Source organism: Microcebus murinus, chromosome 3 (assembly GCF_040939455.1).
Source record: "Microcebus murinus isolate Inina chromosome 3, M.murinus_Inina_mat1.0, whole genome shotgun sequence".
NCBI lineage: Eukaryota > Metazoa > Chordata > Mammalia > Primates > Cheirogaleidae > Microcebus > Microcebus murinus.
Genome location: NC_134106.1, coordinates 44,687,397 through 44,711,512, shown reverse-complemented (window position 1 = coordinate 44,711,512; position 24,116 = coordinate 44,687,397). Strand labels below are relative to the sequence as shown.

At 37.4% G+C, this 24,116-nt stretch overlaps 1 protein-coding gene across 2 annotated transcripts; it reads right to left on the bottom strand.

Moving 5' to 3' along the window:
* Positions 1-645: 645 nt before the first annotated feature.
* Positions 646-23,419, bottom strand: CIMIP6 (ciliary microtubule inner protein 6). Of its 2 annotated transcripts, XM_012777809.2 has the most exons (5): positions 23,279-23,419; positions 19,180-19,390; positions 11,084-11,237; positions 3,394-3,509; positions 646-2,420 (listed from the first exon to the last, which is right to left on the bottom strand). In XM_012777809.2, exons 1-5 carry the CDS (start codon positions 23,302-23,304, stop codon positions 2,052-2,054), a joined length of 876 nt encoding a protein of 291 aa, XP_012633263.2. In that variant the 5' UTR covers positions 23,305-23,419; the 3' UTR covers positions 646-2,051. The 2 variants fall into 2 exon arrangements, with proteins under 2 accessions (XP_012633263.2, XP_075856880.1); XM_076000765.1 differs by lacking the exon at positions 19,180-19,390 and having other exon boundaries at positions 23,279-23,413.
* Between the last annotated feature and the right edge of the window lie 697 nt (positions 23,420-24,116).

Sequence of the window (24,116 nt, the reverse complement as noted above, 5' to 3'; positions counted from 1 at the left end):
TGAGAGAAAAGTTGACGATAGAAGATAGATCCAAATGTCCCAACATTCAGCTAGTAGCTGTTCTGGAAGGAGAGGAGACATAGAGAGAATGGAAGGGTATGGAAATAACAGAAAAAGCAACATGATATAATTTTCTACAGTAGAATAAAAACAAGAATCTTGAAATTGAAAGTGTTTTAATTTTATTATCTCCAGTTTTAAAGTTTCAATCATTCTTTGTACTGCAGACTCTCAGTCTGGTTTTCTTCTTTGTGTAATTTGTGATTTTTGTTTGTGACCTATCTTTAGCCAGGATTACTTTTTTCTTGAGATCATGAAAATATCTCTGGAATGAGGGGTTGTATTTGATTTTGTCAGGCACTGCAGAGTTATCACGAGCAGTGATTTTTGTGTTAATTTTGAGTCCTATGAGAAGTCCTGCCTGTAAATTCATATTCCAAACCATAGTGTGGCACAAGCTTAGGGTTCTACTTTCTCACAAAAAGTTTATTCACTATCTATAGCTCCAGGAAGAGGCCAACTTTCCTGTTGTTTTCTGGGTATATGAGTGGAGAGGAGTCTGCCTTGTACCAACAGGCTAGCCTTTCCAGAGTTCTAGCTTTATGTAGGTTTCAATTCTATCTTTCTACTTCAGAGGCTGTCCATCTCTGTTCCAACATGGATTAGAATTCAAGTCCCTCGCCTTTAAGACCTCTTTCCAAATCTGCTAACCACCTTTCCCCTCCCCACCCTCACCAAAACTTGCATTCTTATTGTTCCTATTATATAGTAACACATCCAAACTGTGGAGGACTATGAAGCTATTAAAATAATGAGGGAGTTGACAAGGAAAGAGCTTCAAGATATACATTGATACACAAATAAACAAGTTCCCTATTTTGAAAGATGAGGGTTTTTCTGTTTTGTGAGCTTGGCTGTATATTTGTTTGGTGTTCCATCTTATTCAGCCTTTCAAGGTGTTTGTAATGCAAAGGGTTCACTATTAGCCTTAATCTGCCGTGTTGTAAGAACTAAAAGTTCCCAACACACAAATATATATAGTAATGACATTTGTTCTTTTGCAGTCTATTTAAGTTTCTTAGCTGTAGTCTTATCAATGCTGCAGATAATAGTGAGCAACTGATATATGAGTATTCCCATGGAAATTCGTAAATACTCTTTACAGCAAAGGAATACTCCATCCATTTCTACTTGTATGTAATATAATGTATCTTATATTGGACACATTGTAGCACACCAAATATACAAAATTAGAATAACTGGTGCAATTACTTCTTACCAAACTTACTCAAAAAGCAAAGGTTGAGTTAGTGCTAGAAATGATCTAAGTAAAATAGAAAAAAATTTAGAAAATATTTTAATATTCTAAGTATCCCTATGTCTTTGAATTAAGTGTGTGTGTTTGTGCATCTTGCATCTTGCACTGGCAGAAATGTTTTTCGATTTTCACACTTTTGATTATATATGGAGGGATTCTAAGTTTTAGAATAAGATGAAAAATTTAAATTTATAAAGGAACATTATCCTTAAATTGAAATTTAATTATACCAATAGTGATGATGTGATTACATTGATAACTGATTGATCAATATGCATAATCTCATGGTCAATAATCTTGCTGTTTTCCTATAAAGTTGCTATTTTCCTAATTTTATAGGTCTAGAGAAGTCAAATAACACCAAGGTCACATGGCTTGTATGAAGTGAAGCCAACATTCCAACTCCAGTTTGTTTGATTCCAGAGCTGCAATTCATGACTGTCTAATAGGGCCTCTCTTCTAAAACTTTTCTTATATTTGTTAATTATGTTCATTTTTGTGCCAGACAACATTGTGTTTTATTGTAAGTAATGTGACATAGCAATAATGTCTCAATCTATCACTCACTGGAGACAACTCTTAAAATTTGGGTGTATTTTAATTGCTTTTTTCCAATTTATGTAAATTGTATGTTCTGAGATTATTGATACCAAAAAGAGCAAGCATGAGGACTTGTGTGAGGATTATGAAATTTCTCTACATTCCAGGGATATTTTTATCTAAAGAAGGTAATTTATCCTGATTTATCCTGATTTTTTATTGGTGGATTTAAAGGCTCAACCCTAGTGAGAAGAGCATCTCCTACAGTTGTTTGAGAGATGCCTGCAGTCTTCTCCCTGCTCTCGGGACTTCTGGGGCATGCCTTGGCTGCCTGTCTGACGTCTGTTTCTGATAAGTGAGTTTTAGTCTCTAACAGCTCTTGGGAATTTTGTCGGCAGAGACCTGGTGAGATCATTTTGCTTTCCGCTGAATTTCCTTTCTCTGTTTTTTTGGACTGTTCTGATGAACATGACCCTGGAGCAGTCAATAATACCTCTGTTCCCTTAGGAACTGTTGGCCCACTCCCTGGTTTTATCTCTCTCTGCACAAAAACTCCATGTCTCTGGAAAGGAAAACAAAGTTGACATTAACCAGGGGAACACAAATTGCTGGAAGATGCAGCTGTGAACTGAGTTCATGGGTTAACTCAAGTTCTAGGGATGCAGGCGCTTATTTTCTGCCTCTTTGCTGGCTGTCACCTTGGTCCAAAGCCAAAGACACCACCATGATAATTACTGGTGAACTTTTTTTAAATTATAAAATAAGGTGCATAGTAAAATTAACAGGAAGAGAAAAGCGGAATGTCAAAGAAGCAGCATCTCATTTACCTTCCATTCTCAACTTTTCTATCCTTTGGTTGTATAAGACTAGTCATATAAAATTTAATTTCTTGCTTTATGGGTTTTGATGAATACAACAGAAACTATAGTTCACAGGCCTAAGGATTTATGATTGTATCCCAAGTGTCTATTAGTTTCAACAAAAGGCTAACTAATAATGAAATATGAAAGCAAACATCTGTAATTGGAAAACTCCAATAATTGACGATTACATTTCTATTTGGCTTCGTAAACTTTTTATGCATCTCCCTGCCACACATGTATATTAAGCATATAAAAAAGTTTACCAAACTGCTTTGATACTACTATTATTATTCTTGTTATAAAGATAGGGTCTCACTATGTTGCCGAGCCTGGACTTGAACTCCTGGGCTCAAGCCATCCTCCCACCTCAGCCTCCCCAGTAGCTAAGACTATAGGCACGAATCATTGTGGCTGGCTATGCTTTGACATTATCTTATTATACAAGTGATTTCAATAATTTAAGTAAACCAAATTCTAAAGACTGATTCAAATTATGATATCATTCCTTAGTTTTACTATGGCATGTGGCTGAGATTCTATCCTTACTAATAAGTATGTTAGTTTGTTTAAATAGACTTTGAAAGATGATTATGACTTGAAAAAGCTTAAAGTTCTATCGTAAGTCTACTTTGTCCTAAAGTATTAAATAATTAATTCTAAATATTGTCTCACCTTTCCTCGGATGGGCTCGTTAGGAGTTTTCCTGGCATCATATTGATGAGTAAAAGAGATGTATTCTACAAAACTGCTTTGAGGTTCTGCTGATGCATCAGGAGAGGCAAGTGGAACTAAGAGAAAAAAAGATTTTGCAAAGTCAGGACAAAAATTAGATTTGTATAATGAAATATAATCAGTATTCATAATATTCATGCTTTATAAAAGATGCTAACAAGGCTGGGTACAGTGGCTCATGCCTATAATCCCAGCACTTTGGGAGGCCAAGGTGGGAAGATCACTTGAGCCCAGGAGTTTAAGACCATCCTGGGCAATACAGCGAGATCCTATCTCTACAAAAAATAAAAAAAATTAGCCAGGTGTAGTTGTGCATGCCTGTTGTCCTAGCTACTGGGGAGGTTGGAGTGGAAGGATCACTTGAGCCAGGGAGGTCAAGGTTGGGTGACAGCCTGGGTGACCGACCAAGACCCTGTCTCAAAAAAATAAATAAATAAATACAAAATAAAAAAGCTAATGGAACCAAATTCTTTAAGTATGCAAGACTATGTATACACATCTACATAATAAATATACTGGATTCACCATTCTTTCTCCATATAAAGAACTAAATCAAAACAACCAAATTAGCCCTACTTGTGGAATTTTTAAAAACTAATATTAAATTAGTATTAATATTAATACAATAATATTAAAAGTCTATTTGTCTTAAAAATCTGTTACATATGCTTTTTACACAGATACCAATAAGTTTTAGGGAAAGCATAAATACAATTTATTTGACAACTTATGTTTTACTACTAGAAAGAATATGATAAATTCTATGCTGAATCTGTAGTTATGGCCAACTGGTTAAGGCAATGGACAAGATATTCTGTGTTGAAGTTACTTCCAACTAGCATTAACAATGCATTGGAAGACTCTAAGGCTGCTGTAATTATAGCTGAACACATAATTCTTTTTACCTTATCCAATGACAAAGGTTCTGAAACTTTGCAAGAGTATCAACAGTATTAAACTCTTTATTTTATTTTATTTTTTGAGACAGAGTCTAACTTTGTTGTTCTGGCTAGAGTGCTGTGGTGTCAGCCTAGCTCACAGCAACCTCAAACTCTTGGGCTCCAGCAATCCTACTGCCTCAGCCTCCCGAGTAGCTGGGACTACAGGCATGTACTACCATGCCCCACTAATTTTTTCTATATATTTTTAGTTGTCCAATTAATTTCTTTCTATTTTTAGTAGAGACAAGGTCTCACTCTTGCTCAGGCTGGTTTCGAACTCCTGACCTTGAGCAATCCGCCTGCCTCGGCCTCCCAGAGTGCTAGGATTACAGGTGTGAGCCACGGTACCTGGCCAGGAGTATTAAACGCTTTAAAAATTACTTTTAAATAACCTTTCAATCTGGGTGATGAGTATATATAGGAGTTTATTATATTGGTCTCTCTACTCCACATATATTTAACATTTTAAATAATTTTAAAAACTCACTTTAGTTTTACTTTCAGCAGACAAAGTTATTTAAAGATTGATAAGGTTTATAAATTTATAGATTTATAAGGTTTTAATTATTAGGTTTTATAATATTTATTAGGTTTAATTCATTGAATTTATAGGAATTATTTAAGTGTTTGGGAAGGTTTTAATTGTCAAAGTTTTAAGTTTTTCTTATAAATGTATTTAAAGTGTTTAAGAAGAAAAACAATATAATTAAATCAACACACTTGTGGTTTCAAATGTAAGTAGAATTTAATTGATGTTTATGTTTTGTAAATGAGTCATTAATAATGATATATGAAGGTATATATCATTTATTCAACTTGAGTTAAAGATCAAAGAAGAAGTGAAAGTTACTGTTATTATTTTATACAATATTTTTAAAAGGCTTAAGGAAAATATTTTTGAAATTTATGTTAAAACTGGAATATTAATTTAAGTCATAAGTAACTATGAATAACTATACATAAAGGCTCTGTTTCAAATTAAAAATCTTATACTGAAACAAATTATTCTCAAAGAATTAACAATTGGACTGTCTACAAACTTGACAGAATAGAATACAGATGACAATGGAGTAAAATCTTCTAAGTGTAAAGGGTAAATAATTGTGAACCCAGAATTCTATACCCAGCTATACTTTCATTCATTAAAGAGTAAGTGTAAAGACATTTTCAGACAAAGGAAGGTGAAGAGTTGGCCACTCCTAAACTCTCAGTGAAAGAGCTATTTAAGGACATTGTTATAATCTGTTACATTGGTGGCCCCATTGAATAGGGCCTCTTCAGTATTCAAATCCTTATATAGTCCCCTCCCTATAAATAGGTTGTAGCAGATGTAACACTGTGCCAGCACCAGGCACAAATCTTAAGAAAGCCTTGCAGCTTCTGCCTTTACATTCTTGGGAGCCCTGAACTGCCAGGTAAGAAGTCCAGTTAGCCTGCTAGAAAAACCACATGGAGACCATAGGGAGAAGGAGAGGCCAGTCATTCCACCATTCCAGCTGAGCCCAGTCCTCAGACCACCTGCCAACTGAATGCAGCCACATAAATGACCACCACCAAGACCACATGAAGATCTTCCTAGCTAAACCCAGCCCACATTGCAGATCATTGAGCAAACAGGATAATGTTTGCTTTAAGCAACTCAATTTGAGGGGTCTTGTCATGCGGATAACTGAAACAGTAATACTTGAGATGGAAGTCAATTAAATATATTAAAATGACTCATCTTTTAAATAGTGATGATTCTAGAACGTCCCAGAATCTCAAAAATAAAAACTTAGAAAAGCATTCATTTTTTCATGGGAACTAATAAAGGAAGAGGAAAGTAATCTGAACTATCACAGAAATTCCTTACCCAGACACTACACTTACAAAATTAGACATACCTACCATGTTCGTTTATGCAAACATATGAGACTTTTAAAGAAGCCCACAGTGGTGAGGAATATCTAAGTGTGAAAACATCAAAGAGGATATTCAGGTTCTTAGTGGTTATTCTACTTAAGAATTCAAATTGTGCCCAAAGTAATTACTTGCAAGAAGCCTTGTTAGATGAGAACTACAAAAAATAATACAAAGTCCATGAAGAATGTTTGAAATCCACTCTCCGTTTCTTGGAAACTTGATCTAATTAAAATAAGAACTTTCCAAACAAGTTGGTATCTAGCCATTTATATTTTGTCAACAAAGCCAGGATTTATTCAGACACACAATTTGCTCCTTATATTGGTGAGAACGTAGCAGTTTTACTTTGAGAAATTTTCTTTTAACTTTTTGTATCTGCTTAAAAAACACTCATCAGTAATATTTTTCTCTTAAGCCCCATTCTTCTTGATGGTGTTTATTTTGATCTTATATAAAAAGATTAATAATGTAAAAATAATAGTATAGATTTTCAAAATATAGTAAAAAAAAAAAGTAACAAACATAATTATAGCAAGAAATTGTTGTTTTACTAGACCTTGGTATAAAAGAAACAACACAAACTAAAACCTATTTTAGAAAATGAATTTTACCACAGTATCTGAATTTGCAATTCAAAGCAACATTAAAATATCAAGTAGTTGGTAAACAGCCAAAGTTTTGTTTAAGTATGAAATATCCTCTTCACAAATTAGATCAGCCTTTCCAATTTATAAAGTTTTATTATAGAAAACCAAATGTGAACACTTATTCTTACAGGGCCTCAGATACAATGGAGCACAGCCATTTGTTAACTGACTGTGGATGGCAGCCAGAAAATTGTGTGCTGGTACAAGACATAAAGGGCACTTTGAATTGTCAGCGCAAGATAACATTGCTGAAATGCCAAAGACCAGGCGTAATGAAGTGGGCTGATGGAACAGAATGACTATGACTTTTAATTGGTATTGGTGTACGTTTATATGCACAGTTTTCTGTTTGTATGCTTATATTAAAAAGCTGGCACATATAGAGTAGTTTATATACATATTTTAAATGCTATATTAAAATATATATTTTAAAAATCATTTTTCATCTAGTACCCAAACCCCACCTAAAATTGAATAAACTACAGGCCTATATTGTGTTGTGCATGTTAGTTTAAATTACATTATGACTTTAAGTTAATCTATTGAATAACATATAATTATCATCCAACTAATTAATAAATATATATTGATTCTAAGCATTATACTAGACCCTAGGATACAATAATGAACTTAGCAATGAGAATACCAATAAAAGAGCAAACAGAAAGAGAATGAGAGACACCATGCCAGGTCCCAAAGCTAAAGTTCAACCCAATACCTAACTTAGTACAATGCTATAATTAATAATAGAAATAACCATAATTTATTATCTACTATGTACCAAACACTGTGGTAGGAACTTATATGTTATTTATTTCTCATAACAATCCTGCAAAGTAAGAATTATTCCCATTTTATAAATCGAGCAAAACAAGATGACAAAATTTAAGTAATAGGCCCAGGATCAAACAACACTAAATACTAAATCAATATTAAATTCCAAGGAAAGTGTTGATGGTTATAAAGCTACTATGATTTCCAGTTAAACATGGCAAATTCAATATGTGAATTTCTCCTGTTCCTTCCCAAGACTCCAGTACAATGACAGTAAAGACATTAAGCGGGCTTAAACCCTTAAGGAGAAAAAGCACTAAATGAGAGCAAAATGTTTATAAATTTGGAAAGCAGATGGATAAGTGGCAATTGACTTGAGTAGACTACAGAAAACCGGAAGCTAAATGCTGTGGGGATGGGGAGGTGGTAAAAATTGAGCCAATTCATGCCTCCACCTTCCAGGAAGGCTCTGGAATTGGGAAGCATCAGATATCGCTGATGCAGGGAGCTTGGGGTAGGTACAAGTTGAAGTTGCAAACAGAGGATTGCTTCAGGGACTTTCTGTCCTCCGCCCGAGGATTGCTTCAGGGACTTTCTGTCCTCCGCCCCAGGTAGGGGTCTGGAGAATTCCTCTCAAGGAAAATTAACTAGCTGAACAGATCTACAGACCCTGATTTGGGGGGATCCCTTACGAAATGGCCAGGCCCTGCCTGATCAACATAGAACAAAGCCCATCTTGCTAGTGTCATCTTCCACCACTCTTCCACATGCCTTCAATTGAGTAGAAACAACTGCTCCTTGTGCAAAAAGGACTGGTTGGTTAACCAAAAAAGTCAAAGCAAAGAATCACATACCATATGTACATATGTTCACTTTAACCAGTTTATTCACCAAATTTTTATTGGAATGACAAGCCACTTTCTTTAAGGAAGTATCCGCTGATTGGAATTCCACTTTGTGTTTCTTATACAACCATACCTCTAATGCATCCTTTCCACTTTCTTTTTCTTTAATACAGAATGAAAACGTAAAGACACACTCGAGGCAAAATGAGTGCAGAATCCTTCAAGATTTTAAAAATTCACTCCAGCTCCTTTTTCCTAGTTATTTTGCCCACACCTAATTGGCATTTTATTTAAAGTTAGTGATTGATCTTTTATCAAGTCTTTGGGCATTCAACTTTGACTATTTTATAAAAACAACTGTTTTCTTTTCATATTCAGATTTTAATTTACAAAAATATGAAGTTATGGAACTATAATAACAAGTTCACAGACACAAATGGGTTTGGAAAGAAGCATGACTTTCAGAGAGCATCACTACCTCCCTGATCTGAGTTATGAATACATGCCCCTTCTCTAAATCCCCATATTATGAACAACAGAAGATAAAGTAGGCAGATTTGGCAGATCAAAAGGGGCCATGTAGGCCACAGTGAGGAATTTGAAATTTATTCCAGGAACAATAAGAAGTAACTGGAAAACCCAGGAGGATAATGACATGATCTGTGTTTTAAAAAGATCCTTCTGATGATGTGGAAAACACCTAATAGGAAGAAAGGCAGCAGGATGACCGTGGCTGCACTACACTGGTTACAGTGAAGATGGAAAGGAATAGCTTGGGGTATATTTTGGAAATAGAGGTGTCAAGATTTGCTGATGGATTGCATGTAGAGGGGGGGGAGGGAAAGAGGAGAGTTTTAGAATGACTTCTAGGTTATCAAAACTTCAGCACCCTGGGGGAATAGAGGAGGCATTCACAGAGATTGGTCGATTGGCTGGGGTTAGATTTGCATGGTAGAAATGAAATGTTTTATTCTAGCCATATCAAGTTTGAAAATGTGATTAGCTATCCACGAGGAGATGTTAAGTAAATGGTATGTGAGCTTGAAGCTCAGTGAAGAGGCCAGGGTTAGAGAGATAAATCTCATTCTTATACTGGTTCCTTTGACCGTTCGCTTTAAACTTTTATTCCTTGTTTCATCCACATTGAGCAGTAGCTCTTGATTACCCATATGTTAAATAATGATATTAGCATCCTTCTCTTCTACTCCCCATCTTCTATCAACTGTGTATTTACGTTTCTTATTAAAACTGTTAACATACATTCTGTTCTGTAATTATCTGTAAACTTTCCATATTATGTCTACAGATTGAGCCTAAAAGTTGAAAACTACTAAACAGCATTTATAATATTACCTAATTACATGAATTTTGTTCACTTAAGGGCTAAATATTGTGCTAGGACTTCATTTCCATCCCAGTGGGTCCTCTGAGATTATCTAAGAGTTACAGATTATCTAATAGTTAGCCCTCTTTATTAACTACCTCTCTTGAGGTAGAAATCATGCTGAATATGACCATTTTCTAAAGTCCTGACCTTCAATATAGCTTCCCTTTGTATCCTTAACTAGACTGACCAAATCACAGAAGCCAGAGGCTAAAAGTAAGTGAGAAACTCTTGACCTTTAAAAGCAATCCTTTGTTGTCCAGTCATATTTTACAGTGGCTTATTTGAAGTTTAGCTTATGAACTTTTATAAGGGGCAAGGACCAGAGTGGGTGCTCAATAATGTAGTTTTGTTTTGACTAGATCCTGCACTTGCTAAATCCTATTCCGGAGAGAGAGAGAGATGACTAGGATGTGGGTTAAGAAACATATACAACTTGAATAAAAAGTGACTTAGTTTATTATAATGACATTGTTAGGTAAAATCAATTTTAAATCTGAAAGTGTTTTATTTAATAGTTTATAAAACAGTGTTTCCTAAATAATGTTTTGGGGGACACCAGTCATGTGTGATGATCAATAAGTGGGGGAAATGCAGCATTCTTCATTCCCCTTCTTGGAAATTCATCATGCTTATATTTTGAATAAGAATTTTGAAAGTTATTCAGCAAAAAAAAAATCTGTTTAACTTCTTCAAGTTCGTTTTCTGCTAAACTTATTTGACCACTTCACCTGTTCTTTTAGGCAGTGTCTGCAAACGCCCTACAAAACTTGTATGACATCAGAGTGCACTTTTAGAGATCTTGCCATTTATTGTCACCTACCATTTTAATAGTTATAATTATTAAAGTTTGGTGTCAACGACAATGAACAGAATACTACTAAGTTTCTAATTTGGAGGCTGGTGTTATTAATGATTGGTACACTTTTCATTACATTATATTAAAAATGTTTGGAGACAAGTTGTCCATGAGGAAGAGATAACAAACTTTTCAAAGGCTGTACTTGCTGTGCATATATTTTCAACTTCTGTCGAAAAGTAATTTTTTTTCAGGAGGTGTCAGCACATCTAATACATCTTAACTTGAGGGCAATAACCCAAAATAATAAAAAGAGGTTTCACCACTGCTAACCTTACCTATTCCACAAGAAGGCTTTTGCATCTTGCTGTGTTTGACTGGCAAAACCAATGGACATGTTGGTTTTTGGAAGTCACTCCTCTGGACGCTCTTAGTGTCATAAGGTGGTCGAAAGGCAGGTTCCAGTGCTTTACCATGTGGCCACCAGTCACCCTTTGTAAAAAAAAAAAAAAAAAAAAAAAATCGGAAACACAAAATTGGATATTGTAGGATGTTTTCATGTGTTTCTTGATGTCTACGAATGTTCAGTAATTCAATGAGTTATTGGATATTCTAGTACTAAAATATAGTTCTGAAATCTAGGAATAAATACCTTTTCACAAGACTTATTTTCTTAAAAGCCACCTAAAAATGAGCTGTCATATATTTTTAGCTAAAATACAGCTGTTAAATTCTTAAGCTACCAATAGCTAGACTAATAAAAATCAACAAAAGTTTGATTTCTGTTTTGTACTCAAATTTTATTATATGCGCACATGTATGTATATGTATATATAATATTAAATATGATATAATGTAAAAATTATATTTTATACTTTTCATTATGACAATACAAATAATGTATTATCATCTAAAATGGTTTCAGAGTTTTTAGTCCATGACCAACACAATGAAATACATTTTATGTCATGCAAGGGTATATAATGCTACACATACATAAAACTGAAACACAAGTTTCACAAAATACTTATTCTTACTATATATTGATTACAGCTCATGTTGATTTATAATTCATTAATGACTCAGCTTGATAAACTTTGTTCTAAAGGGAAATATCTCAAATGTTACTGAATTTTTGATATAAAACCCTAGTACTCAAGAAAGGGAGAACTGATGGATTCTTCATTAGCATGCATGACAATTTGATCTTTCAGAAGTTGAGAAAGCAGTGAGAAGAACCATTGTTCAACTTAATTTTGTTCAACTTAAATCAAAAATTTTAAAACTGGTCGATCAGGTAAAAGTAAGAGAGCCTTGAAGAAAAGCCACTGTGACACCTAGGAGTTCTTGGATATGATCAGGGAATGAAAGTAATCTTCAGTATAATCAAACATCTATTTTGGGCTATAAGGCAGCAGTTCTGTCTTAAAAAAAATCAACTGATTCCATAGTCAACGACTTTTAAAATATGATTCAATGGGGATGAATATGTGGTTCTAAGAAGTAAAAAATTCTGACAATACAATTGAAGCTACATTGGTACAAAAAAGAAGAGGCATCTAAAGAAATCCATGTGGCATAGGGAGTCAGCTCTCAAATGAGCTTATTTTAAAAGACAGGCATACATAAAAGAGATATACAATATCAAATTCAAAAAAAAAATCAATGGAGACAACTTGTCAGAAGATTGTCAAGAAGCTTAGAAATAGAGGAAATTTATGAAACATGCCAAAGGCAGCAAAAATAAGATTTTCTGGAAAAAGAAGTGTTTGTAGCAAGAAACCAAGGAAAGACTAACAATTGAGCTGAAAGTCAGAACTACTCAACTTTAGGTTCTTTGTTAAGGGAAATTACCTTCATACTTAAAAAGATGGGACGAACATGTACCAAAGAGAGAACTAACACCTGAATAGCTGATGAGAGAGTTAGACCTCACTTTCTCATGTTAAATGAATGCCAGTTTTTAGGCCAATGACAAATTGTAACCAGGGGCAATGGAATAATGGGTCATTGTAACCAGGGGTATTTTCTGCAGAGATACAGAAATTTAGGAACTAGGGAATTTTGGAGAATAGATCAGCTAATGCCTCATTTTTCATAATGGGCTAAAAGGTGAGTTAAAAAAAATTAAGATTACTTGATATAGATCCTAGAAGAATTCTAGAACAGATTACCAAACAGATGGTGTCTTTTTACTATCTGGCTGAAGATAGTACATCTTGCTGTTGTCAGAGCGCCTGCTTCTGGCAGCTCTCCTCCATCCCATTTCACAATTCTGATAGTGCTTACTATGCCCTGGGATCTAGGATTTACAGGCCTCATCTCACTTAATCTCAACACAATTCTATGAGGTAGGTAATTCACTTTACAGATGAGAAAACTGCCGATTAAGTAATTTCCCAAAGATATATTACTAGCAGGCAGCAGCACTGCCACCATTCAAACCTCCACCTCTCTGTGCATACCCCCTGATTTCTGTGCTGCACCACTGTATCAAATCTGCTATGGAATGCAAAATCAAATCAGCACAAACTTAATTATCTCCAAAGTAAAAGTAAAGAGGCCCTAAGTAAGTGTCTTAGTCTGTTTTGTGCTACTATAACAGAACAAGTTAGACTGGGTAATTTATAAAGAACAGAAATTTATTGGCTCACAGTTCTAGAGGCTGGGAAGTCCAACATCCAGACACTGGCGGGTTTGGCAATTCTGATTCCAAGATGGCACCTTGAGCACTGTGTCCTCATGTGGTGGAAGGCAGAAGGGCCAAAATAGGGCAATAAAGGACCAAACCTGACCTTTCACAATGGCATTCACTCTACCCATGAGACTGGAGCCCATATGGCCTAATTGCCTCCTAAACATTCCACCTCTTAATACTGTTAAAATGGCAATTAAATTTCATCATGAGTTTTGGAGGAGACAAACATTCAAACCATAGCAGTAAGTGTCCTGAGAAAGTTCTTCTATAATAAGGTTGTGAGGCATACACTTTTTATCATCTACTTTTGTTGATCAGAAACTTTTGCTAATACCCAAGTTATAGGAAAAGCAATTCTGGATAAGTGAACCACTGGGAAATGCCTGGTGGACTTTAATTTTTTTTCTTAAACTGGAGTGTAATACAAAGCTATCCTTAAAGCAGAGATAGTTCACCCTTTGAGCAAACTTTTGAATTGAGAATTTTACCAAAGTGGTCTCTTCAGTTTTACAAAAATAAAGGAAATAATGAACAAGTTTTTTCTAAAAGTATGATTGGTGACTTTAAGACCCTGTAGTTTGTAAAAATGTTCTGATGAGTGTTCTAAATTTCAGCTGAGTGAAATCCTACAGTTCAAAAAATATTATCTTTCTTGTTTCTGGATAATCTTCAATGCCTGAAAAGTATGGCTTGTTCCTGGAAGAGTGAGAGTGTGTACGTGCCCATGGAACATGTGCATGCCTTTTTGGTCCAAGAATTTGCTCATAAAAGATTATGAGATTAAAGAGATAAATGGAGGCTTGTTTTTATCTTTTCTTCACATTGAAGAGAAAAACTAACAAAAAATTTACTGCCTTATGTACCATCATTTGCACTGGATTGTGGGGGGTTGGCATGGAGTACTTTATGATACAGTAAACCAAATTGGGGAAAGTGTGATGGCTTTTTCTAGGTTTTGGCGACAGACCATACCTGGCAGGTTGTAGACACGGTTTTCCCTAAAGAGATAGTTGTTCCCAACTTAAAATTTTGGAATGAGAGAGATAGAGAGGAGGAAGTCCTCCCTCCTGTCTTCTTTCCTGCCCCAGGATATTAGTCCCTGGGCCCCCATGGTCAAAGATGCCTGGAGATTCCTGATGATGGAGCTCCTCCTAATCCTCCAGTCCAGGAAGGCCTGATGGTTGTTGCACTGTGGGCCTCTTAGTCACATTTTAAAGCTGTTATAAGACAGTCTCAATATTATACTCCTGTTATCCCTGAGCTTTCAGAAGTGTTTTAGCAACCATTACTTATTTTCCATTCTGTGGGAAATTAAGGGAGAACCCTCAGAGGAGAAGTAGTAATAGCAAGAGAAGCATCCTGGGGAAGTGTAAGAGATGGTAAGCTGAGCTCCACGGCACTAGCCACAATGGCCTGACCAAGGTAGCTGGTGGGGGTGGTGGTTACTTGGAAACAAAATCATACTTTGGGGATTCCTAGGAAATATGGATAAAACCTACACACAATCACATTTTATTAGTAGAGCTCAGTGGCTTTAAAAATTGAAGTTCTATCACAAACACTAGGCAAGGTCACATTGGTTACACTGTACCTAAGTTCATCTCTATTTTGCTGTGAATATCATGAGTGCTAAAAAATATCTCTTTTGGGCCGGGCATGGCGGCTCATGCCTGTAATCCTAGCACTCTGGGAGGCCGAAGTGGGAGGATTCCTCAAGGTCAGGAGTTCGAGACTAGCCTGAGCAAGAGCGAGACCCTGTCTCTACTAAAAATAGAAAGAAATTATCTGGACAACTAAAGAATATATAGAAAAAATTATCCAGGCATGATGGCGCATACCTGTAGTCCCAGCTACTCGGGAGGCTGAGGCAGAAGGATTGCTTGAGTCCAGGAGTTTGTGGTTGCTGTGAGCTATGCTGACACCACAGCACTCTAGCCTGGGCAACAGAGCGAGACTCTGTCTCAAAAAAAAAAAAAATCTCTTTTGAGGAAATTCATAATGTCCCCCATAACAATTCCAAATTGTGTTCTTTGGAAGCCTAGTTCTCTAGCATATTAATAGGTGTTATACAAAAGAGGTTTCCATAGTTAAACAAATTTGGGAAATAGTGAGATAAGCAAAGTTAAATACATTTATCACAGGATTTCTCAGAAACTTCATATTCTAATGTGAATTATGAAGCTCTGAGAAAGGTATATAAAAATACAGTTTTCTAAAACGTATTTGGCTTTGGAAATTTATTTTAAGCAAGTAGGCAAGGGCCATTGCTCTGAAAAATAAACTTTGTAAAATACTGATGTAGTATAATCTTTTAAAGTACCAATATTTGAAAATACAAGACAACCAAACTAGTTTTCTTTTCTTTAGAAATGACTGTGCTAAAACTCCTTTTGACTTTTTTCTAGCATCCCCAGTGTTCCCAGGTAGAAGTGGATAGGTAGTAGTTTCACTTGAAAATCTTATAAATAAAACCAACCAATCTGGTGTTGCATTCTAAAGATATCTTAGCAAAATGCAAAAAACAACAGATGTCATTTAAAATCTTTAGGCAACTTTATTTTCTTTACTCTTTTTCTAAAGCCAGCATTATTATAAACCAGTTAATTGTTTTCTTAACCAAGCTAACCTTTAAAAAGAAACCTGTCATTTTAAATAAAGGAGCAAAATTTACAAATGTGAAATAAGCATTCTTAACTGCTCCTTGGGTACTTGGAAGTTTGTTGGTTTTCTTTTTTAAACATGAATCTTCCCTTCAATCCACACCCAAATGAAACATGCGTTTAACTCTTCAGTGTCTCTCTGTAACTCCCCACATTCGTATTCACTGCCAGCCTGCCTTAGATGAGCTCCTATTTCACCTCAAACTTATTTTCACCATCTCTTAAGGGTCCAGCACTGGATTCTACTACTACTCTGTCACTTAGTCTTGCTGATAGCAGCTCCTAACTGCTTTGTTCCTTTATTTTTTTCTCAAGACACCTTACAGACTAGGAATGAGAGAAAGTTCGTTGAGAGTAATTTTTTAAAACTTTTATATCTTATATTTGTATTCTTGAACCAGTTTCTTTTCCTTAGTATCTCCAAGATAAGGATGGGCTTAGTTAACAGTTTCTTTTAGATTCAACCCTGAACTTAGGAGAGCCATTCGTTGGCTTTTGTAAGAAATATGAGAATTTCACTTATCTGGGTATCTGTTGCAAATTTACGCCCCTGGTATAGATCTGATCTAACAATAACAATGGATGTCTTTAAAATCTGATAGAATTGGTACAAGAGCACCTACCAGGGCAATTTTATAAAATGATATAGCCTTAAGACTGCCTTTGTAAGGGTTTACTTCAAAATACTGAACATATTTAACCAAGGGAATTCCTGCCCTGAGATGATCTCACACGCATACAGTGCCATGGTGTGCTTGCTGTCTTATGAAAAGAACAGATGTTATCAGTGTGAAGAGAGCTCACAAAAAGCAATCTGCATTTAACTGTTAAGTTAAATCAGACACCTAACTCATGCACTAGCAAGGATGAGGGAAGAAGTGGAGTAGGGCAAGGGTGACATTGCCACAGTCGTCTGAGACCAATCAGATGGTGCACGTTTCCTTTTCCAAATGTCATGCTGGAAAATACCTACATGAGAAGTTATTATTACCTCTGCTGTGGCATATTTTGAATACCATCTGTTGAACACTCACCCGGCCCAGCACCATATAAGGTCCTCTATCATAGAATCTGCTCTCAGCTAAATGAAGATGGTGGGGTCCTCGGTCCCCACAACCGTGCAGAGAGCAGTAGCCTGGGATTCTGCTACCACTGAGAGCTCACGTTTGTGAGTGATTCCTTCGCGTATTAGGAATGCTCTTCTGCCAGGTCCCTCCCTCACCCTCTCTCAGGTCTTTCACTAAAATTTCACCTCAGCGAAGACTTCTCTTTAAAATTGCAGCTCATTACTCCAGTGGATGTGAAGTTAAAAAAAAATAAATAAAATAAATAAATAAAATAAATAAATAAAATTGCAGCTCAGGTTGAGCATGGTGACTCATGCCTGTAATCCTTAGCACTCTGGGAGGCCGAGGCGGGAGGATCGCTCAAGGTCAGGAGTTTGAGACCAGCCTGAGCAAGAGCGAGACCCTGTCTCTACTAAAAATAGTAAGAAATTAGCAGGACAACTAAAAATACATAGAAAAAATTAGTCGGGCATGGTGGCGCATGCCTGTAGTCCCAGCTACTCGGGAGGCTGAGGCAAGAGGACTGCTTGAGCCCAGGAGTTTGAGGTTGCTGTGAGCTAGGCTGACACCACGGCACTCACTCTAGCCCAGGCAACAGAGTGAGACTTTGTCTCACCAAAAAAAAAAAAAAAACAGACAGACAATTACTATCTTTATTATATAGATAAGGAAACTGAAACTTAGATAGAATGACTTACCCAAAGTCACACAGCAAATGTGTAGTTGCTACAAAAAAGAATAAACTAGTGATATATAACACAACATGGATAAATCTCAAATGCATTATTCTGAGAAAAAGAAGACTGATTCAAAAAGCTACATACTTTACAATTCCATTTGTATGACTTTCTGGAAAAGGCAAAACTATAGAAAATAAATCAGGGGTTGTTGGGTAGGGGAAGGGGATGACTACCAAGGGGTATGGGGGGGACTTTTGTTGGTGATAGAATGTCTCACAGCTTAGTTATGGTAGGTAACATGAGTAAACCTTTGCCAAAACTCACGGAATTGTACATTAAAAAAAGTGAATTTTACTGTGTAAATGTGGTAGGCAGAATAATGCTCCCTCTGTCCCCAAAGATATTCATATCTTAATCCCCAAACCTGTGAATATGTTACCTTACATGGCAAAGGGACTTTGCAGATGTGATTAAGGATCTTGAAATGGGAAATTATCCTCAAGTATCTTGCTGGGCCCAATGTAACTACAAGGGTCCTTATTAGAGGGAGGCAGGGAGTCAGAGAAAGATTTGAAGATGCTGTGCTGCTAGAAAGAAAAAGGTGCCCTGAGCAGAGGATTGTGGGCAGCCTCTAGAATCTGAGAAAGGCAAGGAAACCAATTCTACCTGTAGAGCCTCCAGAAAGACCAGGCCTGCTAATAGCCAGTGAAAGTGATTTTGGACTTCTGAGCTCCAGAATGTAAGAGAATAAATTTGTGTTCCTTTGAGCCAGCATTTAAGTTTGTGGTAATTTGTAACAGCAGCAACAGGAAACTAATACAGTAAATTATACCTCAACAAATTTGACTTTTTTAACATCTGTAAGCTATTTCCAATAATACCTCGTAGAAATTGTTGCAGAGATTAAAGGATATAATTTATATAAAACACTTAGCTCATTCCTAGCATTCATACACTTTTAATAAATGGTAGCTATTATTGTACAGAAAGTATCTGGATTATTGAGTAGAATGGAAATTTTTCATATTAGAATCTATGTCACAAATATTATATAAGAAATTTCTTTAGTAACTCCTAAGCACTACTTAGTGGCTATAATCTGACCCAATCCAGAAAAATTATTATTTAGATTCCTTCCCTGTATACATATTGTTTGTATGCAAAAGTTATCTGCCCAAATAGTTCTAGGTTACTGCTGTTAATTATTGGCTTATAAACAGTATTACTCTGAGATGTGTCATATCCTTTAAATAGTCTGTGACCACATTGCCCTGCCAAAGAGCTTCTGAATCTAAATCTGTATTTATATATAATGAACATCTGTCCAACCTGCTTTTCTGGCCCTATTTTGAGATCTATGTAGGGAATTGGTTCATTGTATATTCTTGTATTTGTGTTAATGAATTTAGCACGATATACACGTCCTCTCCCAATGCATGGTTTTGACTGTTGTATGCTTTTTCCAGGGTTTTTTTCATCTTTGATTTCTTCTTTTTTTTCAGTTACATAGACTATACCAGCATCTTCTATTTTATGCTGTCTGAAAAACATAATTAAATAGTAAATCATTCACCCCAATAACCATTTCAGTACTGAGACATATTACATAAAATAAAATTTAAATATATTTTAAACATCAGTCAAGATAATTTAGGCTTTAATAGTTATAAGGGTCTGTGCTATTAAAATTTGGGAGGTTATCTTCTAATTCTAAACCATATAAAAGAGATTTGTGTTAATAGTGATTACTCATATAATATACTAGTGTGGTGCACCAACTCTCATTCGCTTGGAGTAAAGAAAGAATAGTGGGGCCTGGCTCGGTGGCTCATGCCTGTAATCCTAGCTCTCTGGGAGGCTGAGGCAGGCGGATTGCTCAAGGTCAGGAGTTCAAAACCAGCCTGAGCAAGAGCAAGACCCCTGTCTCTACTATAAATAGAAAAAAATTAATTGGCCAACTAATATATATAGAAAAAATTAGCCAGGCATGGTGGCACATGCCTGTAATCCCAGCTACTTGGGAGCCTGAGGCAAGAGGATCGCTTGAGCCCAGGAGTTTGAGGTTGCTAAGAGCTAGGCTGACGTCATGGCACTCACTCTAGCCTGGGCAACAAAGTGAGACTCTGTCTCAAAAAAAAAAAAAAAAAAAAAGAGTAGTGATTTGACATGCTTACAAATCATGTTTTCGGTATTTATGCATGTGGATAAGTTACATGCTAAACTTAATTCATCTTCTTTAAAATTTTATCACCAAAAGATGACTTCCCCCTCTTCCCTTACCTAGGAAATAACCATCTGAATGAGGTGGTTTAAATAATTAAACTATTTAATTTTAAAGGCTCACCTGGCAAACTTTAAAACTACCAAATAACCACCATTATTTATATTTTCAAGGAAAGGCCACTGTGCAGGCAGTAAAAATCAATTCAATTTCATCACTTTTTGCTTCTAGTAACTACACTGCTACAAAAATTAAAATTATTAAAATGAAAAAATATTTTTAAAACGTTTAGAAAAGCTTATCAAATTTTTATTTTAAAGAGAAACAGACATTATAAAAGGCAGTATTTTAAATTTTCACATACTTGAAAAATAATGAAATAAATGAATTTGAATACTTTTTACATTAGAAGCTGTTAAAAATCAAAGCTGTGATCCCACAGAAGGTAAGCCAATAAGATTCAGATACATAAAGTGGATAGTTCTGTTTAAGTTTACACATAGCTCTTAAAATATAACCCCTACCTTCCTTCAAAACAACCCAGGTCTATCTCTTCTATCATGTCATCTTTTCAGTTAAAACCCTCGAGGGGCTTTCCATTGTGTTTACAATAAAATACTGTCTCCCAATTGTAGCTCTAAGGTCCTGTGCAACCTTCTCCAGCTAATATCTTCAACCTCACTCAAGCGTCTTTCCACACTTCTGCAGCCAGCCTACCTTCTTTCAGTTCCTGGAACACACTAATCTCTGTTCTCCTTAGGGCATTTGCACATGTTGTTCCCTCTGCCTGGACAGCCCTGCCCCAGCTCCACCGACACAGCTGGCTTATATTTAGGTCTCAGATTGAAAGTCATCATCTCCTTGGAAGCTTTTTCTAGAGCTCCCTCTCACTGCCCTATGTGTTCTCTATTGTAGTACTTGGTCCATTTTTTTTTATAACACTTACCACAGTTTATATACCTAGTTTTTTGTTTACTTGTTTTTAGTAAGCACTACAAATATCCTTTAGTAGTCAACAAGTTCCATGAAGGTGTAGATTGTTTTATGCATCATTATGTACCCAACATCTGGACAAGTGTCCCATTCATCCAAGGTAAATGGATTGTCATTATAATATTTACATATTTCTGGTGAATTTCCTGGAATTGTTTGTTTTCCCCCTCTAGCTTTGTTTTAGTTGTACACCCTCAACCCTCACTCCAATACACACCAAAATAACATTCAGAATCATTGCATTCTAGTTCCCTGCTTCCCAAGAAAATCACTCTCTATAAAGGATTTGGAAAAACTGATTACCGGTAAAGTGTAAATAACTTCTAAGCCTTTTCTATTAGCTTTCCAGAGATGTAAGTATTTAAAGGTGGAGATTTTGGAGGTCAGTTAATTTATCACTGTGGACTTCTGGCATCAGATTTTTCCACACCTGTTTCTCATAGTTGTAAACCAGCAATACACCAGTACTGGAAACAGGTCCTTGAAGAAAGGACTGTGGTTATTTGCTTGCAATTTTACCCCTTCATTTGGATAAGCCAAGCACTTGTGATGTGCATGGCTATAGACTGATATATGTGAAATACATATTGATAAATGTGAAATACATGACTCTGTAGCAATCTCTTACCTGAAGGAAAACACAGATAAAAACACTAATGGGCTCTGAAGTTGAGTCAGACCTGGATTGAAATCCCAGCTGTACCATTTAATATCTGAGCCTTGATTACCTCATTTGCATGATAAGGACAATAATACCTATTGTGATAGATGTGAGAATAACACGGAATAATTCATTCTTTTAACAGATATTTATTGAGTTAACTATGCCAGGTGTGTGGGAGGCACTGAAGATATAGCATTGACAAAAACAAAAATTCCTGCCCTTACAGAGCTTACATTCTAGCGGGGGAAGGCAGATGAGAAATCAAATAATACAGTCTGTTAGATGGTGTTAAGTCCTAAGGACAACCATAAAGCAGGGAATAGGAAAAGGGAGTGCATGTATGTGGGAGGTAGGATGCATTTTTAGGTAGGGTGGAGGCTGCATTGTGAAGGTGGCAATTGAAAAAAGAAAGAAGGGAGGGAGAGCTAAGTGGATATTTGAGGGAAGGGTAGTCCAACAGAATGAACTGTAACTGCCAAAGCTTTGCAGCAGAAATGTGTCTGTCCTTAGCACAGTGCTTCTCAAAGTGTGGACGCTGGAGTAGCAGCACTGGCATCAATTGTGACCTTGTTATAAATACAAGTTTACGGGCCCCTTTGCAACCTACTAAATCATAATCTTTGGGACTGGGTCCCAGGAACCTGTTTTAACCAGCTGTTCAGCTGATTCTTATACACCTTAAAGTTTGAGAACCACTGTTCAAGGGACAAAAATACAGGGTTTGGAAGCAGGAACCCCTGGTTCTACATCACTCTTAACTAGCTGAACTACTTCGGCTCAATGGTTCTCAAAATTAGGGACTATCAGAATCACCTGGATGCCTTGTTCACCCAACCTCCCCCCTACCCCGAGTTTCTAATTCAGTATGCCTGGGGCGGGGAACCCCCAAGGATATTTATTTCTAACAACACCGACGCTGGTCTGAAGCCAGTCTTTGAGAATCACTGAGATGATAGCAAGGAGGCCCGTGTGCTGTAGCCGAGTCCTGAGAGGGAGGCAAGCTGTAAGGTAAGGAAGGAAGGGGCAGGTTGTGCAAGCCCCATAGGCGTTTATTCTACGACGTCCTGATGGAGAACAGTGACCTAACTTAGGCGGTGAAGACCACTCCACCACTTGGAAGACTATTGCAGCTTCCAGGTAAGAGAAGATGGTACTTGGGATGGCGTGGGGTAGATAATGGAAGTGATGAATAGTGGTGGATTCTGGATAATTTTACAGGTAAAGCCTACAGAATTTGCTAATAAGTTACATGGGGTGGTGGTGGTGGTGGTGGTGTGAGGAGTGGATGATTTCAAGATGACTTCAAGAATGTTAGGCCAGGTAATGCATGTAAAGTGCCTGATACACAGTATGTGCTCAGTAAACGACGTTTTAACAGATTATTGTAAGTGCTCAGCCCCTAGAAATCAGAGGTAGCATGGGGGCTGTCTGAGGTTTGGCTCGGAAGGTCTGGGCTGAGGTCCCATGCCTCGGTTGTCACCTACCCCTCCCACTGAAGGAGTAAAATATTTTTCGAAAGGGGAAATAAAAACCCAAATCCCAGCACTTACTGCTGCGTGTCCTCCTCTCCTTCCATGGGCCCCTAAGGCCTGGCACGAGGCAGCGAGGAGCCTGCAGGAAGAACAGGAACGCAGCCCTGCCAGGGGAGAGGTGAGCAAAGGAAGGCGACTGTGACTCTCGCGTTGCTAAGCGACGGCGGCCTCCAGGCGCTGCCTCGGAAAGGGCGTAGGGCCCGGACCCGGATTGCGCAGGCGCAGTCACCCCAGTTGGCTCCGGGACGGCTGTTGCGGTGCGCGCCTGCGCAGCAGGGCGGGCGGGGGCAGCTGGCTGGGTCTGTAGACGCCCAAGCTTTACACCAGCGTTTGAACTTGTCCTTCCTCCCGTAGGGCTGGGAGGGGTATTTACCAGGACCGACTGGGTCCTCGGGGATCAGCTAGGGGCGGTTTCCGGAGCCTCCCCCGCGGCCCTCGGCTCTGGTGCCGGGGCGGTGCTGCTGGCGTCTCCGCGTCGCCCGCTCTCCAGAGCCCCGCAGGAAGTCGCCCGGCGCTGCCACTGCCGCCCCGGCTGGCTCCACAAGTGCGGGCCGGCAGGAAGGAAACTTGTTTTCTCTTGAACCATTAAATACTGTGCAAGTCGTGATTCGCTGCTCGTACTCACGGGCTGCCTAGCCTTTGCATGAGAAAGCTTGGCTGTCACAGTTTTCCACCATTTCTGACAAAACCTTCCCCTGGCTGGGCGGCGAGGATTAAAATAGAGCAAGGGAACACTCATCTCCTGCAAAGGAGGCTCCCTGTGGCGTGCGCATCTGTTCCAGCCTGAGCCGGTTCAGAATCGGGGTGGCTTAGGCGGCGGGTTGGGGCTTGTACATGTAGCACTTACCAAAAAGTG